General features: G+C 39.8%; 1 protein-coding gene across 8 annotated transcripts in view; it reads left to right on the forward strand.

The window, feature by feature from the left end:
• The window catches only part of TJP1 (tight junction protein 1), a 251152-nt gene that overhangs the window by 23413 nt on the left and 205448 nt on the right, over positions 1–22291 (forward strand). Inside the window, exons 1-2 of one of the 8 annotated variants that reach the window (XM_047735925.1) lie at positions 18392–18510; positions 19607–19789. The exons of 5 other annotated variants lie outside the window; for them this stretch is intronic. Coding sequence is in view for 1 of the 3 variants with exons in the window: in XM_047735919.1 (XP_047591875.1) it covers positions 18465–18506 (42 nt within the window). In the remaining 2 variants the exon portion in view is untranslated. Of the gene's footprint in view, positions 1–18391; positions 18511–18546; positions 18623–19606; positions 19790–22291 lie in introns of those variants that run through there. 2 more of the 8 variants (XM_047735919.1, XM_047735923.1) reach the window with 2 other exon arrangements.

The raw sequence follows: 22291 nt of genomic DNA on the forward strand, positions 1-22291 counted from the left end.
GAGGGAACACAAGCAGGGGGAGGGGGAAAGGGAGAAATAGGCCTTCCGCAGAGCAGGGAGCCCAATGCAGGGCTCGAGCCCAAGACCCTGGGATCATGACCTGAGCCGAAGGCAGACACTTAATGACTGAGCCACCCAGGCGCCTGATATTAACCTCCTTTTCTTGGTTTTTGACTGATAGAATAGTTTCAGAAATAGTTTACTCTAAAATGGTGGTCTTCTCTGAGCATAAATCCTGTAGCATTCATGTTATATAGAATCTATAATTATGAAATATTATAGAGCCTATAACAGTATTGTTTGCAGACTCACTGAAGGAGGTATATGAATTTCAGAATTTGGTTTTAACACTTACAACTACTGAAAATAAGTAGTAAATGAAATGAACCACCTGTAACAGCATGAGTGTTAGTTCATAGATTTGATGTGGGGTTGGTTGGAGATGAATAGAAAATGAGAGGAAACGATAAACAAGGGAGTGGGGCTTAAAGTGACAGACCAGCTATCCAGCTGGACTTCACCAGAGTAGCCAGTGTTCCTTGCACGTTCATTGACATCGCTGGAGTGCAGATACCAGGTGTACAAGCTGAAACTAAGCCCGGAGCTGGTGATCACAGTTGCATATGTGAGAGAGCAAGCCTCAACTTGGAGAACCAGCGGGTGGCCCTCTAGACCCAGACATGGGAAGGTCGGAGGCTTGGTGTGGGTGGCTTAGGAACTTGCTGGAGTTGAAGCAACAGGAATGAGTATCAATGTCTATAATAAGTTGGACCCGTGAAGGCAGGTACTGAAAACATAAAGTAATACAATGAAAATTGAGCAGACCACTATATTCAGCATGTAGTGGAGTGGTAACTGTACTCTACAGACATTTGTAATTTTTAATATATGCCATTTTTTAAAAATGAGAGCATAGTAAGTATCTCTGTTTGCCTAGAGAAGCCTTTGAGATACCACACGGAGAAGGAGGTTTTTGGAGGGCTCTGCTGCTGTGGGGGTGGAGAGGGAAGGATGGAATTCAAGGCACCCTAATGGGAAGCTTCCCACCCCCTAGAGGAGGAATTGTGTATTCGCTTGTAGAGTAAGTTAGAGGTCAGGAGGCAGCTTCATTTTCTAAATTGACACTGAGATTGTCACTTGAGGAAGAGGTGAAGAGTCTATGGAGAGGTGACAACGTAGAATTGCTACTGAGGGCAAAGGAGAGGAAATGATTGGGAACATGAGTAGAGACTGCCAGGCACGGTTGAGGGGCCAGCAGAGGTCAGAGACCATGACTCAGACTTGGGACAGCAATGAGATCTGGCCTGGCTGGAAACGAAGGGCGTGGGCGTGGGCGGTGAGACAAGAGAAGAGAGGCTTGAGATGGAAGTTGAGAGGGTGATTGAAGTGAGGGTTCAAGCAGCGCAGACTGATGATGCAAGGAAGTGAAATCAGAAGGGATGGGGGAAGCTGGGGCCTTCATCCAGAAGGCGAGAGCTTTGATCTGAATGCTGGATGTGCACATTTGAATTGTCAGGGGAACCGTGCTGGCATTGGGTGTGGACTGATGGAACAGGGCCTGTAGTCAGGGTCATTCCAGGACTGGTGAAGCCAGGAATTTTAAAGTCATTCAGAATGATCATGGCCATGGTTGAAGAAGCAGGCATTCGAGGTTCATGATTCCCCCCTTGGAAAGCCTGGTTACTGGCATGTTGCTCTGGGAGGCCCTCATGAAGCCATAGCACCTCATGGGAGACACAAGAATTTTAAGAAAATACCTAACGTCATTGCTGAAAGACACAGGGTCTTAGAGAGTCAAGTCATTACTGATAATTGGAACAGAAGAAGAGAGTACAGAGTTTAGAAGGTAAAATAAAGAATCTAAAATTAAATGAAATTTTAGGAGAAACTTGAGAATAAGGAACCTTTGAAGGATGAGAAATGAAATGCTTTGTGGGGGCAGTTTGAACTAATTGGAGAATTAAATGCTTGATATTAGGAACACCTAGGAGATCTGCAAGTGTTGCTGGGGGTGTGCCAAAGAGCAAATGGTTCGTGTAAGCAAATAGAAGAAACATCCGTGGAATGTGGAAGAATGTGGGTATAGTAATGTCTCTGTGTCTTCATTTCTGACAATCATTTTCCAGACACTTCTGAGTAATAATTCCCAGTTTCCCTCTAATGGCACTGCTTTGATATTACCTCAAAGACATCCACACTTAACTTACTAATTTATTTTAACCTACAGGAAGATAAAAGCTATTTCAGAAAGTGGAATTGTTGAGCATTTTGTAAATCCACGGTCAAATGAAAATCTTTGCCAGCTTTACTTCCTCAAATCATCATTAACTCTTCACACACCGCTAATAACAAAGCTAATTAGCTTCCGATAAATGTTTGTATTTGAAGTTGAAAACCACTTCAGAGGTTCCATATATTTCAGTCATAGGCTTTGGTTATGCGTATACTTAGAACATAACCTTTGTAAAAAAAAAATTTATTACTCATAAATTTTAGATCTCTTTTTAAGGAATAATTAAAGAGGTCAGTAAGCATTCTTGTTTTTCCAGTTTGTTGGGTTTGTGGCACAAAGAAGTCTAATTCGGCTTTTTATCTAGGCGTCACTCAAGGCGGGGCTGACTTTTGATAGGTGAGGAAAGCGTGGAGCTTGGATGTTGAAGGAGTTGAGAAAATCACAGTGACAGCCCAGCCCTGCTTCTCTGAGACAGAGGAACAACTTCAGTATAACTTAATACCAGTACCATGAATCACCACATTCCTTGTTTAATCACAGATGTTTAGGAAAACATGAGCTGGGTTATTTCACCTGGAATTGTTTTGCTCTTAATCCTGTATGTTAAACCAGCAACTGCTTGATTGAGTGTGTCATACAGAAACATTCGTTACGTGCAGTTTTTACCAATAGTGTGGATAGACACTTGTATATCAAACGATAATGTTAAAATAACTCAAGATTTTCCTCCTTTTAAGGAAACAAGAGCTTGTCAGTCTATTTGGGTCAGCAGTTAAGTTGTTTTAGAAATTCCTCTTAGCATCAGTTTTTTTTTTTTTTTTTTTAAGATTTTTATTTATTTGACAGATCACAAGTAGGCACAGAGGCAGGCAGAGAGAGAGAGGAGGAGGAGGCAGGCTCCCTGCTGAGCAGAGAGCCCGATGTGAGGCTAGATCCCAGGACCCTGGGATCATGACCTGAGCCGAAGGCAGAGGCTTTAACCACTGAGCCACCCAGGCGCCCTTAGCATCAGTTTTTATGACATTTCACTCAAATACTTGTCTCGGTTCTCATGCCATGACTGACTTGAAGCAAAGACGTAACGAGGGATTTGCTTTTTTATTTCTAGTAAGTTCTCAAATACTGCTTAATGGAGATGCTTCTTGATTTAAATAGAATTTTGTCCCATGCCAGGTCTTGGTACTAAGCCACCAGGTTTACCTCCCAAAGATTCCACTGTCATCTTCAGCTTGAAACACCCAATTCTTCTCTCCTGTGTCAGCCCATGAATCATGTTTCCCCCTTTCCCAACTTCATTGTCTCCACTGCCTTCAGCTTTTTGTGTCCTTGTTTTCTCTCTTCCAGTGTCTTCAGTCTTGCAGGGTATCGGGCTTCATTCCCTAGAACTAAACTGATTTCTCCCATCTTGAAAAACATTTCCAGTGATTTGTCACCTTCTCTTTCCTGCTATATTTTTGACTCTATGGTCCACACATACACACATGCCTTTATCTCCCACTTTCTTTGCATTCCAATAGTCTGATATTTTCACCACAGCCCTCTTGATTGTCTTTTCTTGGCTCTTATTCTCCTTAAATGCTCTCCTTTACGGGCTTCAGCAGTTCAGCAGTATTCTCTCCTCGAAATTCTTCCGCAATATCCCCATTCTCCTCCTACCTCTCTGACCCTGCCTTTTCTTTTTTAGAGAGTTCTTTAACCCAACATCTCGATATAGTCTTTATTCCAGAATTTAGTTTTCACTCTTATTTTCCTCCTAGTCTCTGCCTCCAAAAGTGATTCATTTGTTGCTCCAAGAATGATCTCCCCAGTCAGTATTCTCAGACTTTACCTTTTTAAATGTTAGCTTGTATCTCCAAATTGATGGATGTCCCTGGAATGACCTGTCTTCACTTCAGATCCAACTTGTCAAGCATATGTACATATATATGTATATGCATATAACATGTCAGTAGTGTACATGTACATCTCTGTATGTAATAGTGGAAACAAAGTATAGGAAAAATTCCAAAATATTAAGAAGGATGTTTGCATGCATGAAGGATTATTCATGATTTTCCTTTCTCTAATTTTGTTTCTTTTTAATTTTTTTTAAGATTAAAAAATTATTTATTTGAGAGAGAGAGTTACAGTGAGAGAGGGAACACAAGCAGGGGAGTAGGAGAGGGAGAAGCAGGCTTCCTGCTGAGCAGGGAGTCCAATGCAGGGCTTGATCCTAGGACCCTTGGGATCATGCCGTGAGCCGAAGGCAGACCCTTAATGACTGAGCCACCCAGGCGCCCCTCTTTTTAGTTTTAACATTTTAATTATTTAATATTTTAAATGTATATTTTTAAATACTTTTACAAAATTTCTGCAGTTATTTTATAATCAAACTGTTAAATTACATTAATTTAAAAATATTTTTCAACAAATCTAATACTATTCAGATCAGAGTTAGAATTCTGTGTTGCAAATAACAAAAAAGAGAAAAAGGATAGTCTCAAAGAAACTAAATATTTATTTTTCAAAACAGAAACAAAAAATGGAGACTTTTCACACATACCTAATGTATTAGGAGAGAAGATTGAGTATAGATTTGTAGGAGTTCTTTGTATATTGTAGTTATTAATCCTTTGATAGCAAGATGCTTGCAAATACCTTATCTTTCCTTGTCTGTGGTTTATCTTTCACTTTCTGTTTCATGTTCTTAATTTGAAAGTAGTCATGTTTGGTGGTCTTTTCCTTATGATTTTTATTCTTTTAATATCTTATTTAAAAAATGCTTTCTTCAAGTCATAAAGATGTTCCCTCTTATATTTTTAGAAATGCTTTAAGGTTTCTTTTTCACATTTAGTTCTTTAATCTTGAATTTATTTTTTGGATGTGGTGGGAGGTAGAGATTGCTTCATTATTTTCAAGGTGGATAATCTGTTATCTCAGTACTATAAATTGAATGTTTCAATCTTTCCATATTGATCTATAATACTTTGTCAAAAGTAAAGCCTCCTTACATGTGTGGATGTGTTTCTCTTTTCTTTTCCATTGCTCTGTTTACCTATTCTGGTGTTGTAACTAAACTGTCTTAATTACTAGAACTTAATAACAAATTTTTTAAAACTGGTAGGGCAGGTATCTTCCCTCACCACCCTGGTTATTTAATTTGCTTTGGCCAAGCTTGTCCCTTTGATCTTCCTTATATATTTTATAATAAATCTGTCAGATTCCAGACAAAACACCCTATCAGGAGTTTGACTGGAATTACATTGAAGTATAAAATTAGAATGAGATAGAATTAATATCTTTATAATCTGGACTCTTATACTTGAATAGAGCACATCTCTCTATGCTAAAATAACTTTCAATAAAGTTTTATATTGTATAACCTATTAGATTGGTTATACAGGATAGTTTTAGACCATTATAAATGGTTTATATTCTCATTTTCTAACTATGCTGATATATAGATAAGTAATTGACTTCTGTATTTTCATGTGATAAGCATCAACCTGTCATTTTAATTCTAATAATTTAAGATTTCCTTGATTATTCTGCATACTTTCCTAGTCTCTGCTTGTACAAAACCAAATTTATCTTATTTTCCAATCCTTATGCCTGTCCTGTTTGTCTTATTTCCGTGTTGGGCTTTCCAGTAGTCTGAAATAGGGGTGGTGCTAGTGAGCATCCGTGTCTTCTAATGTTCATCATTTGGGATGGTGTTTGTTTTATATTATAAGTCACTTTTATCAGGTTAGAAAAATCCTTTTCTCGTCTTAGTTTGCTAAGAATTTATATCACAAGTGAGTGTTAAATTTTTTTTTTTAAAGATTTTATTTATTTATTTGTCAGAGAGAGAGGGAGAGAGAGCAAGCACAGGCAGACAGAATGGCAGGCAGAGGCAGAGGGAGAAGCAGGCTCCCTGATGAGAGTGTTAAATTTTTAAAAGTGCCTTTTCTATACCTGTTGAGATAATGCGGTTTTTTCTCCATTAGTCTTAATTGACATGTGCATGTCAATGTGGTAAATTACAAAATTATACTAACGGATTATTTCTTCTTTTATTGTTTTAGTTTCATTGTTAGGCTCATGTCCTCAACTCTGCTTGTACTTCCTCTAATTTTTTGAGTTGCACATTTAGATCATTGATTTTCAGTATTCCTTCTTTTTTTTTAAGTTTTTTTCAAGATATATTTATTATTTAGAGAGAGAGAGAGAGGGTGAGCTCGAGGGGGAGGAGAGAGGGAGAGAGAATCTCAAGCAGAGTCCAATCTGAGCATAGAGCCTGATGTGGGGAGCGCAGTCCCACAACCGTGGGATCATGACCTAAACTAAAAGCAGTATTGGGAGGCTCAACCAACTGTGCCACCCGAACACCCCCATTTTTTTAAGTAATCTTTACACCCAGCATAGGGCTTGAACTTAGGTCCCCAAGATCAAGAGTCACATGCTCTTCCAACTGAGCCAGGCAGGTGCCCTGTCTTTCTTCTTTTCAGATATACTCTTAAAACATGACATTTTTCTCTAAATAGTGACTTAGCTAAATCTCATGTATTTCAATATTTAGTACTTTCATTGTCACTAAAACCTTAAGTGTTTTTGAATATCCTTTATGTTTTTTCCCTCTGACCTAACAGTTATTTAGAACTCTGTTCATAAATTTCCTATAACGAAGATAGTTATAGATTGGTTACCTCTTCTCCACAGATTGGTTACCACTTCCCCACTGATTTCTGATTTTACTGTGGTAAGAGAAGGTAGTCTGTATCACAGTGATTCTTTGGTAATTGTTGAAATTTGCATTATTGCCTAATGGAGTCAGGTTTTTTTCCTTTTAATGTTATCCGTAGGGTTGAAAATAATGGGTTTTCTAATAAGATCTTATATTTCTTTTAGGCTTGTTAGTTTTTGTTAAGCTTTTGTGTATTTGATCAATTAATTTAGTGAAATGAGTATGTTAAAATCTGCTACTGGGGCACCTGGGTGGCTCAGTTGGTTGAGTTGCCAACTCTTAGTTTCAGGTCATGATCTCTGGGTTCTGGGATCGAGCCCTTCCTCTGACTCTGTCCTCAGCGGAGAGCCTGCTTGAGAGTCTCTCTTTTCCCTTTCCCACTCACACTGTCTCTCTCTCTCTAAATAAATCTTAAAAAAAAAAATAGAGTCTGCTGCCGTAATAACAGTATTATCCATTTTTCCTTCTAGTGATTTTTACTTTTAGAAGTTTTCTTGTATGTGTCTCATGGTTTACACATGCTCGAGTTTCTGTTGGATGTATAATCTCCCTGTAGAATTACTGTGTCTTTGGTTATGCATATATGCAATTTTATTAGATAGTCCTAAATAGTTTCCTAAACTGGTTTAAACAATTTCTAGCCTTACCAATGATACGTGAGAGTTCCTGTTCCTCTATTTTTAGCAATACTTGATGTTATCAGTTTTTAAAAATTTTAGCCATCAAGTTGGGACATAGTAGTAAGCATAGTAAGCAAAGTAGTAGACACAGTGGTTTTAGTTTGCATTTCTTTGATTACTAATGAGGTTGGACCTCTTTTCATATATGTATTCATTCTTCTCTATAGTTTCCAATGCTCTGCCAAAACAGTCTTTTCTTTCATCTTGTGGAGATAGTAAGCAAAATTATTGTAAACTTTATGTCTCACTGTCTAATATTTAGAGCAATTATAGGTATTCTGTTGCTTATGGTTTCTTTTTTTTAAAACAGAGTCTTGTTTTTTGTAGGTCTAGTTATTTTTAAGTACCAGAGAAATGAAAAAAAAAATAAATAAAGTGAGGTCTAAGATAATATAGTCTTCCTCCAAAGTGGTTTTGTATTTGTTTCTGCTGGGTACTTGTCAACCGTAGTGATCTGGGATCACTTCAGTTCAGTTACAGGACTTAGATGATTCAGAACTAAGCTTTAGTGCCTACAAAGATCTGCTGATTCTGGTTCATCTTTATTTGTAGGGAGCACTGCTTCAGAATTCCAGTTCAAATTAAGGAGGATTCACCAGGCTCCCTGAATTTGGTGGGCCTTGGACTCAAAGTTTCTGAAACTTGAAAACTCAAGTTTCTGAACTCAAGGATTCAAGTTTCTTAAATTTCAGAACTCAAGTTTCTTTCCCTTAATTCCTGGATGGAGTCAAAGCGTTGTTCAGTGACACTCTTCAGAATCAGAGGACACCCCAAAGGGAAAGTGGCCCTTGTATCCTTGGCTCACTTTTTGGACCTGCATCTTCCCAGGATTTGGCTTGGCAGTTCTTTGTCAGTTCTGTAATGCCATCAAGAAAATGTCCTTTATATTCTTCCAGTTATGTTCGGAGGGAGACTTCTGAATTTCCTAGTCTGTCATTCCCAGAATCTAATTTCCTCCCATAGATATATTTTTCTTGTTTATATTCATAATCTCTCTGTATGTGTGTCTCTGTGGATTTTGTGGGATTTTCTTTTTTACACGATCTAAATTTTTTTCCAATGAAATTGAGACATTTCATTTATTTATATTCTGATTTATGATGTTATTTGTATATATTTCTATATTGTTTTTCTGTGCGTTGTGTTGACCCTGCTTTTTCCAGGGTTTTTATTTCTTTGGGTCTTTTATTGTCCATCACACATATGAATTTTGTTTTCTTGTCTCAAATAATTATTTACTAGTTGATGGGTCCCAATGGTTATTTCTTGGGCTTTTGATTGATTGTGGGAATCAGGGAAAAGATTATGTAAGAAAGCTCTTAGCCTTTACTTATAAACACTGAACTTGCTATCTCTCCTTTAAAAGTACACAAAAATGTTTTCCTTTTTTCTCCTCCTTTTTAATTTTTATTTCTTTGGTTTTCAATAAGATCACATATTCTGAACAGAGAGCTTGTTCCGCTGTGGGGAGTGTCGGGGTCATGGTGAACTAAGCCTGCTGCCCCAGCTTGTGGCTGCTCTCCCAGACTTACAGGCCACACGAAGGGCTGCTGAGGGACTGTAGGAGGCTATGGGCTAAATGGGAGGCCCAGGAAAACACAGTAGAGGAAGGGAAGATGAAAATGTGGCTGAGAACAGAGGATGCCAATTTATTTTTTCTCTTCCTCTATGCTGGTACAGATCCTCTTGTCAATGACAGAAACCACTGAACTTTTCCTTTTAAATAAGTGAATCTAATGGTATGTGAAATATACCTCAATAAAGCTATATAAATGGAAGATCAGCCTGTCTGAAGAGTTAAAGCAGAACGTGTCAGAAATTGCTGACCTGCTCATGGATTCCAGAAGCCTTCTGATTCTTTGTGATGGATCAAGTCTGATACAAATGAGAAGAAAAGTGTATGTATGTATGTATGTATGCATGCACGTTTATATAGGAATGATTTCATGGATTCCTGGTGAATGCCCTGGTTTACAGGTTGTAATTATTACATCCGCAGCAGCAAATTGACATTTTTTTTTTGTTTTGAAATTTTTAAAAAATATTTTATTTATTTGAGAGAGAGAGAGAACTTAGAGAAAGCATGAGCAGGGGGAGGTGAAGAGGAAGGAGAAGCAGGTTCCCCACTGAGCATGGAACCTGGTGTGGGCCAGGATCACAATCTGAGCCAAAGGCAGTTGCTTAACCAACTAAGCCACCCGATTGCCCCTAAATTTTTTTTTAATAGAAAAGGAAGTAGTACAGAGGAGGGACCAGAAGAGGTATTTGATGAATGCCTTCAGTGATGTGAATGTTGTGATGCCTCCACATTAAGATGAGAGAATGTGGGCATGGAGGGGTCAGTAACCAGGAGCTTTAGAAGGGAAAGAGAGAGGGAGAGCCTGGTCTAATGGGCCTGAACATCTGCCCTCTTTCCCTCACTATGTGAGGGCAGATTTGTCAGAGTTGTTCGGTGCTCCTCTACCCTCAAAAGATTTGGGTGCTATTGGAGAAGTGCTCAGCTCGGAGGATCCTGAGAAGATCCAGCTTGGTGGATTCCCCTTCACATTTTGTGGTATTGCTTGCTGTTTCTGCAGTGGGGTTGTGTGCTAGGATAGAAGGCAGCCGAGGGGATCCTGGAGTGCAGCCCTGAAATACTGAGGGGCCAGCCCCTGGGTGGGGAGTGTCTGCAGGAGGGCAGCAGTAGTGGTGACTAGGATCTATGGCTAGACCTACAAACCATGCTTTGACAGCGATTAGAAATTCTATACTGGCCCATGTACATAGCAGGATCAGCTGTTAGATTATTTACTGTGCTTGGAGCAGGTTAAACAAGAAGATGCCACAGGGAGCTGCTGACACAGGTGGATAGCAGCCGGCAGTGCTCCCATGGGATTAGCTTTGCTATTTCCAACCAGTGTGTGCCCGGAGAATTCCTGCTTCTGCATTCCAGCTCCTTAAGAATGATGGAATTTAGGTGCAGCTAGACGTCAGAGCTGCGCTGGTGGGCCGAGATCCTAGCAGCATTCTTCAGATAACTGCAGCCTGCAGCAGACTTGCAAACTGGGCCTGGGCTTAGATCTCTTCAGCTCAGAAGAGCAGTTTGAATCTCGTGGTTTCAACTGCGCATTTCTAGGGAAGGGACTGTGATTGCCCACTGCATCCCCAGACCAGTCTCTGTCCCTGTGGCTAGGCAGTGTGTCTTGGTGGTTTTCAAGGTTCTCAGGGGAATGGTATTTAGAGAAAGCTGTGCATGGCCCTCATATCCCTGTTGACAACATGTATAATGTACATAACAAAGATCACACTAGATATATACCTTGTGTTCTGCTTTTTTTCACGTATAGAGCATGAACACTTTTTCTTTATATTCTATATTCATTGAAGACATTTTAGTGGCTTTTCGCTATTCCTTGTCAGGCACTTTATAGTTGATTGATTTTTTCAGTTGTTAAATGTTTAGATTGCTTGCATTTTTCCCCAAACTAGGAAATAGTTGCTTTGAATATAAATTTCTTTTTTTTTTTTTTAAGATTTTATTTATTTATTTGACAGAGATCACAAGTAGGCAGAGAGGCAGGCGGGGGACCTGGGGAAGCAGGCTCCCCGCTGAGCAGAGAGCCTGATGCGGGGCTAGATCCCAGGACCTAGATCCCATGACCTGAGCCGAAGGCAGAGGCTTTAACCCACTGAGCCACCCAGGCACCCCTGAATATAAATTTCTAAATTTACATTTCCTTAAAATAGATTTCAAAAAGTTACTATCTGAATCAATGGGCAGAAGTTGTTATTTTAGCTGTTGGTATGGTACACATTGTCAGATGGCTTTCTAGAAAGGTGGAGTGACATGAGTGTAGAGATGGTTTATTGCACACAGGTGGTAAAACTTACATACATAATAGAAAAGACAAGGTGTACTTAGCTTGAAGGATGAGACTGCTGAGGTGGCAGAGGGACATACAGATATTAGGAGAACTTTTGGCTTTTTAATGTCTTTTGGGGGTATAATTTATATACCCTCTACAATTCACCCATTAAAAATGTAGAATTCAGTGGCTTGTAGTATATTTACAGATTGTGCATCCGTCATCACAACTAATTTTAGACTATTTTCATCACCCCCAAAACCCCACTCCCTTTACCATCAGCCCACCATCTTTCCCCCGCCCTCACCCTGTTCTCCCAGTCCAGCCCCTCCCCACAGACCTATGCAACCTGTAATCTGCTTGCTATTTCTATAGATTTGCCTCTTCTGGGCATTTCATATAAACAGAACGATACACTATGTGGCCCTTTTTGACTGCTTTCTTTCAACTTAGCGTGATGTTTTCAAGGCTCACCCATGCAGCATGTGTCCATCCTTTCTTCGTTCTCTTTACAGACAATAAGAGCTTTGGTTACATCAGCAGAAGGGCCTCTAAGTCTGTGGTTAGAGAAGTAGAGGGCCCATGTGGGAGCAATGATCACGAATTTACAGTGGCACTAAGTTTCTTTGTTATGTGACTTTCTTCAGAATCTTCATGCTTTTCATGGTGGTAGCAACAGCCCTTTTTGTGGATGTGCCGCAGGTAATTACCTTACCCATTGTTAGTGGATATTTGAGTTTTTTGTGGTTTTCATTCTTTGGGACACTTCTTCACTGGGCATTCTGATGGATATATCTTTGAACACTTATCTTCTTCTAGAAGTAGGTTGTTTCCTAGGAGTAGATTTGGCGGTGGAAAGAGTATTGTCAGTTTACATTTTGAACAGAGTACCTCCTGCCTTCCTGAAAGGCAAAGGGCATTTATGCATCAACCAATGGAACAGAGAAGCATTCATTTCCCTGTGTCTTTGGTACACTGAAATAGTCAGTCTTCTTCATTTGTAGTGATCTGATGAGTTAAAAATAGCTCATCAGAGTCCTTGTTTGCATTTCTTGGCACTTTTCAGGTTGAACAGTTGTTGGGTGTTTTTTTTGGGGGGGGGATGTAGTTATTTTGCCATTTATGTTTTTCTTTTAAAATATGTAAGGTTAGAAGTTTATAAGTAGAAATTTAGAATTTCCATATAGTCAAGTTTTTCAGTATTTCAATATTTTTTCCAGTCTTAAGTTTAATGAAAATGTTAATATCTTCTAAATATCTTCTTTAATACCCTTTTATTACTGTTAATTATCATTATTCTGTAAACCTGTTTATTATTCTATTATCCTTTGATTGCTTTATTACTCTTTCCTTTTTAGTACTTTTCCTGTGGCTTTTAATAACCATTTAATTTCTTTTAAAAATGCCACCTTCAGTGTTACTCCTCAAAATATTTATTCTTCTCGAGTTACAAGAAACGTACAACCCTCAATTAGACATTTTCCCACACAGCTAACCCTTGCATTTTCACACCAATTATTTCTTTTACTTTAACTAATTTTAGAAGACTCTCAACAGCTAACTGAAGGTTTTCTTAGAAGCATAAAAAGCATAGCCCTTTACAAATTTAATGATTATGTGCAGCCTATGGGTTAATCTGTTAATTTGTAAACTAAATGTCAAATTCAGAGACCGCAACTTTTGCTGACCTTTGCATTAATTTCCCCACTTCTAGATGGTTCTTTTATCTGATATCCCCAATTCCTCTCTTCATTTTCCTTAATTTTCCTCTTTCCCCTTCTTTGGAAGGAAGGGAAAGTTGCATTCTTTTTATTCTCCCTAGAAAATCTTCCTTTTTATCTCATGCATTACTTTATCATGAGTAGTCATGAAGAGAGCCTGTCTTTGGAATCAGAGGTAACTCTAGCTCTGAATGATAAATCTGGAGTATTCTGATTGTGAAGACAACAGGTAACAGCTGAATAAAGAGATGACAAAGAATATCATATGGAGGTATCAGTATAATTTACAATGAAGAAATGGTAGTTTTTCATATCTGTGCTGTAAATAACACAAGCAACTTTCCTAGAGCAGAAACTATAGGAGATGAAAGGAGAAATAGGCAGGCACTAATCAACAGAGGTATTTACCATAGCGCTCTCTGATTATGCAGATTGAGTGCAAAAATTCCGTTGTGATATAGATGACTTAAGTAAATAATCAATGAACAATCAAAGGGGATCTGTACTATATTGAACTGTGTACCCCAGTCACAGAGACTATACCTTGATGTCATGAGCCCATGGATCATTTATACCAGTCTGCATTGTATTAGTTGATAGTAAAAAAAATTTGAATAATTTTTTTCAGAACTGACGAACTTGACATTTTTTTTTATTGTGGTAAGAGCACCTCACATATCTATCCACTTTACCGTGTTGCGCAGCAGATGTCCAGAACTTCTTCATGTTGCATAGCAACTGTTACCGTTTAAAAATTTTTTTTTCAGCTTTATTGAGATACAATTGATAAAATTGTAAGTTTATTGGAATGTAGTTGACATACAATATTATATTAGTTTCAAGCATAGTTATTCAACATTTCTATGCATTATGAAGTGACCACCATGATAGATCTAGCTACCATTTGTCACCATACAAAGTTGTCACATATCTACTATAAGCAACTTCAAATAATTTCAGAAAAAGAGGAATTAGTCAACATTCTGAATAAAACTAGAAATTAATAAAAACAAAAGGTTGATTACACACAGTATAAATATACTTAATATTATTGAACTGTATACTTAAAACTGGTTAAAATGGTAAATTTTATGTGTAGTGTACCAGTTTTTGGAAAGGCCTACAAAAAGAAAAAAACAACAGAAACACCAGCTACGTGGTGGAACCAAAAAAGATAAGTGATGGACCCTTTGTAGATGAGTAGTGCAGAACGGAGCAGACTTTGTTACCATAATGAGCTGGTGCAAATCAGACAGTTTCTCCCATTGGCCTGATACATAAGCAAAGCAATCACCTTTAAAGTTCACTTCCCTAATTTTCAGGTGGATAATATCACCTCCCTTTAGAGTGAAGATTTACTTAACATTTATGTAAAATGCCTGGTAATTTCATGTTTAAAAAAAAATTATGTTCCTCCTTAAAGTCTTTGTCATTAAAATAGTTCCATGAAGTGAACTTACAATAAGCAGTCAACACAAACTCATTCTTGTTCATTAACATTTAAAGATGATACTAATATGGTCATCAGAGGGAAATGCAGAAAGTGGTCACAAGACTCCAGATTTCTCTGCTTTAAATTCAAGAACAGGTGAGGAGTAGGATTTTTACTTGAGTGCCAATTTATTCTAAATAGAAAACAGAAGTAATTATCACTTACAGTGCAGCTATAGGATAGAATTTAGACCTGAAACAAACCTTGGAGGCAACGCCCTACTTAAACAGATGAGGGTATTGAAACCCAGAAAGGTGAATTTCTTCCCCAAAAGTCTTGCAGCTGATTAGTGTTAAAGCCAGGATTTGACTTTGTTTTGTATCAGGAGTATATATCAGAAGTAGGCTAAAACTAATAGCACCAAATAAAGAGGGATAACTGCATACCATGAAAAGAATAAAGCAAGTACAAAAGAAGACTAAGAACAAAACTTCTTTACAAAGTGGAAATTTTCAGAGTGGAATGACCCTGTGCTCCAAAATGCAACTTCTTAACGGTTATTTTATTCATTAAAAATGAGACTCGGGACGCCTGGGTGGCTCAGTTGGTTAAGCAGCTGCCTTTGGCTCGGGTCATGATCCCAGCGTCCTGGGATTGAGTCCCACATCGGGCTCCTTGCTCGTCAGGGAGCCTGTTTCTCCCTCTGCCTCTGCCTGCCATTCTGTCTGCCTGTGCTCACTCTCTCTCCCTCTCTCTCTCTGACAGATAAATAAATTAAAAAAAAAAAAATGAGACTCTAGGGGTGGCTGGGTGGCTCAGTGGGTTAAGCCTCTGCTTTCGGCTCAGGTCGTGATCCCAGAGTCCTGGAATCGAGCCTCGAATCGGGATCTCTGCTCGTCAGGGATCCTGCTTCCTCCCCCTTCTCTCTGCCCGCTTCTCTGCCTACTTGTGATCTCTGTCTGTCAAATAAATAAATAAAATCTTAAAAAAAAAATGAGACTCTAACTCAGGTACATTTAAAACTCTATTAAAAGAGTTCTTGGAGCAAAAGGAAAATATGAACAAAAGTACAGAATTCTGAGAAAACTATTAAAAACATGCCATAATATTAAGGAGGGCATGTGATGTAATGAGCATTGAGTATTATATAAGACTGTTGAATCATTGACTTCTACCTCTCAAATAATATATTATATGCTAATTAATTGAATTTAAATTTAAAATTTTTTAAAATAAAATAAAAACATGCCATAGGAGAGTGTTGTGTGATATAGATAAAAGAGTGCTTAGCGGGGCGCCTGGGTGGCTCAGTGGGTTGAGCCTCTGCCTTCAGCTCAGGTCATGATCTCAGGGTCCTGAGATCGAGCCCCGCATCGGGCTCTCTGCTCAGCGGGGAGCCTGCTTCCCGCCCCCCTCTCTGCCTGCCTCTCTGCCTACTTGTGATCTGTCTCTCTGTCAAATAAAATAAAAAAAAAGAGTGCTTAGGAAGATTCATGGCATAAATATCTGTAAAAATCAAAATCAAAAATGTTGAAAATGAACTAACCCTCAAGCTCAAAACACTGGGAAAATAAACAACAAAGTAAACTAAAAAAAGATAGAAATAAGGCACTCATAAAAACTGAAATTAACTGTTAATAAACACAAAGAAGAATTAATAAATCAAGAATTTCAATCTTGAGATAAAGATAAAGAAAAGATTAGCACACATAATTTTTAAAACACAGGGGAAGAAAATAACATATACCCAAATAAGATATGACAAGGGGGAAATAACCATAAAAACAGAGGAAACTTAAAATAAAACAGGATGTTACTTTGTACCTGGATTAAACAGGCAACCTTTTATGAAAATATAATTTACTAAAACTGAGCCTAGTGGAGACAGAAAAATCTGAAGGGGCCAACAATACATGAAGGAGGAAAAATTGTAAAAGAGTTTGGTTAAGGGGCACCTGGGTGGCTCAGTGGGTTAAAGCCTCTGCCTTCAGCTCAGATCATGAACCCAGGGTTCTGGGATCAAGCCCCACATTGGGCTCTCTGCTCAACGGGGAGCCTGCTTCCTCCTCTCTCTCTGCCTGCCTCTCTGCCTACTGTGATCTCTGTCTGTCAAATAAATAAATAAAAATCTTAAAAAAAAAAAGTCAACTCACAGGTGTGGAAAGAATGATAGAACTAGAAAATCGTCATTTTACAGCTCTTGATGAAGTAGGAGACGGAGGCAATGATTATTAGTGAATGAAGCCACTAGCCGGATGGTGGGGGGCCCATTCTGATGCAGAGTTCAGGCTGTCAGCACCTCAGTCCGCTGATGGATAGCCAAAGAGGGTCCAGCAGACACTGTGGGCCTCCTGATGCGATGCAGTGGGACGCACCCAGTGGCACCTATGAACTGTTTTTGCCAAAAAGTGGAAGCTGAGTTTTTTCATGCTTCTCGAGCTAAGTTCTATTTGCAGGAGCTACAGGAGAGGAGGAAATTAAGCAGATGACACTGTGAGGAAACAACAGACAAATCCAGAGTGAGGGGCAACTGAACAAAAACAGCAAAGGGATGGGCATTAGATTAATAAAGGTGGGGGTGACTCCTAGATTAAAAAGATGCACAGCTATGGGTAATACATTTTTGGGCTCTGGATCTTGATTAAAACCTGTTTGCATAAAAAGAGATTTTTATGTCGGGGCATTTTTATTGAAGACTAAGTCTTGTATGACAAACCATTTTTATTTTTATATACCATTTTAATTTTATTATGTGTGATGAAGACATCGTGATTATGTTTTAACAATTCCACATTTATTAGTAAGATCTTTGAAGAACTGAGTGTTCTTTTAAAATACTTGAGTGGGGGCACCTGACTGGCTCAGTTGGTAGAGTGTGCAACGCTTGTTCTGGGGTTGTGGGTTCAAGCCCCATGTTGGGTGTAGAGATTCCTTAAAAATAAAATCTTTAGAAATGAAAAGAAAAAGAAAAACTGGTGTTAGTGAAGTGAATCTTGACACCATTGAGTCTGAGGGATGGGTTCATATACAATTCTTTATACTTCTTCGTATATTTAAAATATCTCATAATAAAAAATATTTAAACTGTTGAAAGACATGTGCCATCCCAACAAGGGTAAACTGAGCGATTTGGGGAGGGGGACCTCCCCCTGAGGTAGAAGCACTGGGGAGCACAGTAAACTGGGTGACAAGGAATTTGGAAGAAACACTGGCTTTTTCACAGACAGCACTGTTCTAAGTGAGGGTAAGGTCCGAGACGTGAGGGGGCCCCCACAAGTACCAAGGGTCAGGGAGCTTGTGACTGCATCCTTCGCATGGATATGGAAATTATCCAGGATGATAGGAGAGCCCCCTCCCAACATTTTATTATGAAAGTTTTCAAAAATACCACAGAGCTGCAAGAACGTTGGAATGAATACTCTTCTGTCCAGTACCTGGGCTCAGTCCTGATCATTTTGCTTTACTTGTTTGGTCACGTATCTGTACACCCCCCACCCATCCATCCACCTTATATTTTTGCCTCATTTCAAGTAAACTGCAGACATGAGTGTGCTTCTTTCCTGCAGGAGTTTTGAGGATTAGACGAGAGCATGTCCTTTAAACTGTCAGATACTATAGAAATACATGGTATTTTAAGTCTGGCTAGAAGGAGACGTTGCCTGACTTCAGGTTGCAAAGGATGACTCGTTCTTGAGTCAGCTCCGGGAGCTGAGCCAGACCCAGATGGAGACAGGGCCACCCCTGCATTTCTCTGCTCAGCAAGAGCATGGGCCATAGCTGCTGACTCCACACGCTGGCATAGAGCAGCCGCTCCTCCCATCCTGCCCGTCGCACACCCGCGCCTGCGGATGCAGACACTCCTCTGCTCTCCGGATACCAGCGACCCGCTGGCAGGTAAAGAAAGGCAAGCGCAATGTTTGCAGTGGAAGATTAAGGTGGGATATTCCAGAAGGGGCCTAGCAGTGATGCCAGTGACCCAGCCTTTGAAACATCCTGCTTCCTCCAGGTCGATTTTATTCCATCTTTTACGTGCATTTGTTTCCTGAACTGTAGTTGTTTCTAATCTGAGGGGGAATAGGTCTAGCCTAGTTCTGGTACTTGTCTCTTGCCATGGGTAGGCTAGAAAATTAGAACTCAAGAAGTTCCAGGACGACCAGACTTATATTTTATTAAATGCTGAGACAGATGTTTTGTTCTCCTGAGCCAACTTGAGCTTTATGTTCACTTGCATGGAGAAAGTAAAAGTAACAGGAAAAACACTTGTAAATATCACGTTGACTGGTCTCTGAAACAGGCCCAAGTGACAGTCTGGGCTCAGTAACTAATGTGATTTCTGACGCTGGACACATTCGTTACCTGGCAGTGCCTCCATTTCTGCATCTGTGAATGAACTTGATAACACCCTGTCTGCCCCTCTCTTGTTTGTGAAAAAGACACATAAAGAGTAACAGAAGTGTAAGGTGGCATGTCTGCCTTGACCAGCTGGGGGCCTGGACTCAGCGTGTTAGCGTTTAACCGCTTGGGTCCTTTCTTTCTGTCTGGGGTCTCCTCTCCCTTGCAAGGTCCCCGCCGGGCAGGAGAGAAAGTGGATGAGTCTAACACAGGGCTCCAGTGGCATGGGGGCTGCCTACCCCTGCTGCCTGGCTCCAGGCAGGATCACATCGGGAAGAGATGAGATGGTTGGGAATGAGCAGAACATCTTGTCCTTGGAGAGTGCTTGCCAAGAGGGTAGGCTGAGAGAGGGGCGGTGGGGTGGTCCTGGGGTCCCTGCCTGGCTGGCTTCTGTCCCTGCACTGCACTCAGATGCCCGAGATCATCTCCATTGTCTCTCACCCAGCAGTGGCTGGGTTACAATCTGTCTCTTCTGCTGTTGATTTTCCTCAGCATTTACCCAAAAGGATGGGCTTTCTTTGTTGTCCCTCCCCACTTAGAATGAAAATGAGAGCTCCATGAGGACAGGAGCCTTATTTTATCTACCCTGTGTTCCCAGCACCTGGAACAGTACAGTGCCTGGCACACAGCAGACACCCAGTAAAAAGACTGTTGAGAGAGCGAATGAGTCAGAGCCAGTGGAACACAGTGGAAGACAAGGTCAGACAGAAGCCCCACGCCCTGCTCCTGCCGCTGACTTCTCTGCCCCTTTCTGATGGAGACCTGATTTGTCTCTTGCCTGGTTAGTGGTTTGCTTCGGTATAGGATTCTAGCTTGAAAAGTATTTTTCTCTGAATCTGAAAAACATGTTCTATGGTTTCTCTATGAGTGTTACTCTCGAGACCTCTGACACTATTCCAGTTTTTAAGCATTCATGCAAACTGCATTTTTCTCTGAAAGCTTTGAGCATCTTTATTCCTGGTGACATTTCACCACGATATGCCTCATATTTTCACTTTGGCCAGGCACTGAGAAAGTTCTTTGAACGTGGAAACCAGTATTTTCTAATTTCGAGAAAATGTCTTCTCTTGTTTCTTTGATAAACAACTTTCCTCTCTTCTCTCTGGAAATCCTGTTAATTTGATGTTGGGCCATCTATATGGTCTTGCAATATTTGATCTTTTTATACAGCTCTTTTTAAAAAACATTTTACTTATGCTACTTAAGCATTTTTCAGACACCTTCCTCGTTGCTTGTGGTTTCTGCCTTTAATATTGGGAAGTTTTCCTGAAACGTTTTCTAACCCTTAGTTATCACTTTATACGTACGTGGAAGTCACTAGTGAGTACCTGGAAGTCCCTTGAGCGAGCTGGCTCTTTCACTGAGAGAAAGGCTCTGTTCAGGGTGTGGGGTGTGGGGGCAGACCTGGGGAGCCAAGTGTCCCATATACTGGCATTCACTGACTACCCATGCTTTCCCCCCCCATCCCCCGCCCCCAGCCCTGCCCTACCCTTGGTGGTTGGTTTCAGTGCCCCTGAGCCTGGAGTCTTTCCTGGGACTCAGCACACTGGCTTATGTGTGGCCTACCCTCTGCTGCCATGAGGCCTTTTTCTCATTAGTAACTTTTTCTCATTAGTAACTCCCCCTCATTACCCCTCTTCCAAAATATGTTGCCATCTCCCACTCACTGGGATCTTTTTTTTCCTTGTGGCGTTGTATCTTTTTTTTTTTTTTTTGTCAGTGATTCAGGAGGGAGAGGAGATAACATGCATGTACTCTCCACCTTTTTAATTAGAGGTTTGCATAGGTGTATTTTAATAGTTCTAATCATGTAATTACGGATATATCACTTTAATCTTTGTAATCTACTCACATGCAAATGAAAATTCAAAGTGCTTATTTCAGCCAGCTATTCACTTGGTCTAATTGTCTGCATTGGTACCGCCATCACCTGGGAGCTACGAACAAAATGGGGAATCTTCTTCTAAACCCAGGCTCCAGTGAGCAACAGTGTCCATTCATTTACAGCCGAGGTGGCATGGCTCTGTGCCCTGATAGCATGAGGCATTTCTTAAAACAGAAAACTACAGCAATGAAACCTTCAGAGACTTCATTCCTAAATGTCTTATCTTTTTGTCAATTATTTAAAGAGGGTTGGAAAATACTTTCAAAGTTGTCAAAAGAAATTAACATAAATTTGGCTAAATTTAAACCATAAATATATGCCCTGAAAGACTGAGGTGGGGGGGGGTGTTGGGTCATGTATATGTGTGCGTGTGACAGTTGGAAGATAGATTAAGGAGAGAGCTTGAAAGGAAATGTCACATGATGTCACACCTCACTGTGTCGTTGATGGTTTTCAAATGTTTCGTCTCAGTTGCTTAATTGACAGTAGAGAATGATATGCTAAAATAACATAGTGAGTTGCTTTTAAACGTAACTTATGATGGCGATACATTAACTTTTTGGTACATCTGCCCTGTTCAGGGTGATCCATAAGGTCAAACTGCGTCCTTGAATTGACAGCAAACATTATGGAAGCATGAACCTCAGGAGCTGGCTCGCAGCTGGAAGCCGGACCTTGAGGCCGAGCGAAGGTGCATTTGTGTGTTGTTACACACATGTAACAACATTCATGTAGGTTTAAAATTCACGAAGCTCTGATAATTTCCATCTTAGCTGCCTGTCAGACAAAGTAAATGTAATTTTAGTAGTACCATTTTTTTCTTTTTTGTTTGAAGGTGAAGTTAGTTGGCGTCCAGTGGGTTAAATGTAAGAGATCCCGTTGCCCATTCAGGAAATGCAGTTCTGTTTTCTCAGGTTGCTCTGTGACACTGAGTTGCCTGTAAATGTGATCTGGGCATTCCTGAGATCTTACAAATATGCCAGATCTTACAAATAGTGAGTATTAATATATTGATATGTTAACACATAATGAAGAAAGAGCTATTGAGGAGCTGGTATTCACTGATAGTCTTTTGACAGCATGGGTTTTAAAGCATCAGGTTTTTTGGTTTGTTTGTTTGTTTTTTTTTTTTTAGTTTCATTTGTTCAAGTAATCTCTATACCCCGCGTGGAGCTTGAACTTACTACCCCGAGATCAAGAGTTGAAAGCATCAGTTTGTAAAGGACAGCTTCTTCAACTGAATACATTTTCTTCTTAAAGATTTATTTATTTATTTATTTATTTATTTATTTATTTATTTATTTGACAAGAGACACAGCAAGAGAGGGAGCACAAGCAGGGGGAGTAGGAGTGGGAAAGGGAGAAGAAGGCTTCCCGCTGAGTAGGGGTCCCAACACA

The sequence above is a fragment of the Lutra lutra genome, chromosome 7, assembly GCF_902655055.1.
Source record: "Lutra lutra chromosome 7, mLutLut1.2, whole genome shotgun sequence".
Classification (NCBI taxonomy): domain Eukaryota; kingdom Metazoa; phylum Chordata; class Mammalia; order Carnivora; family Mustelidae; genus Lutra; species Lutra lutra.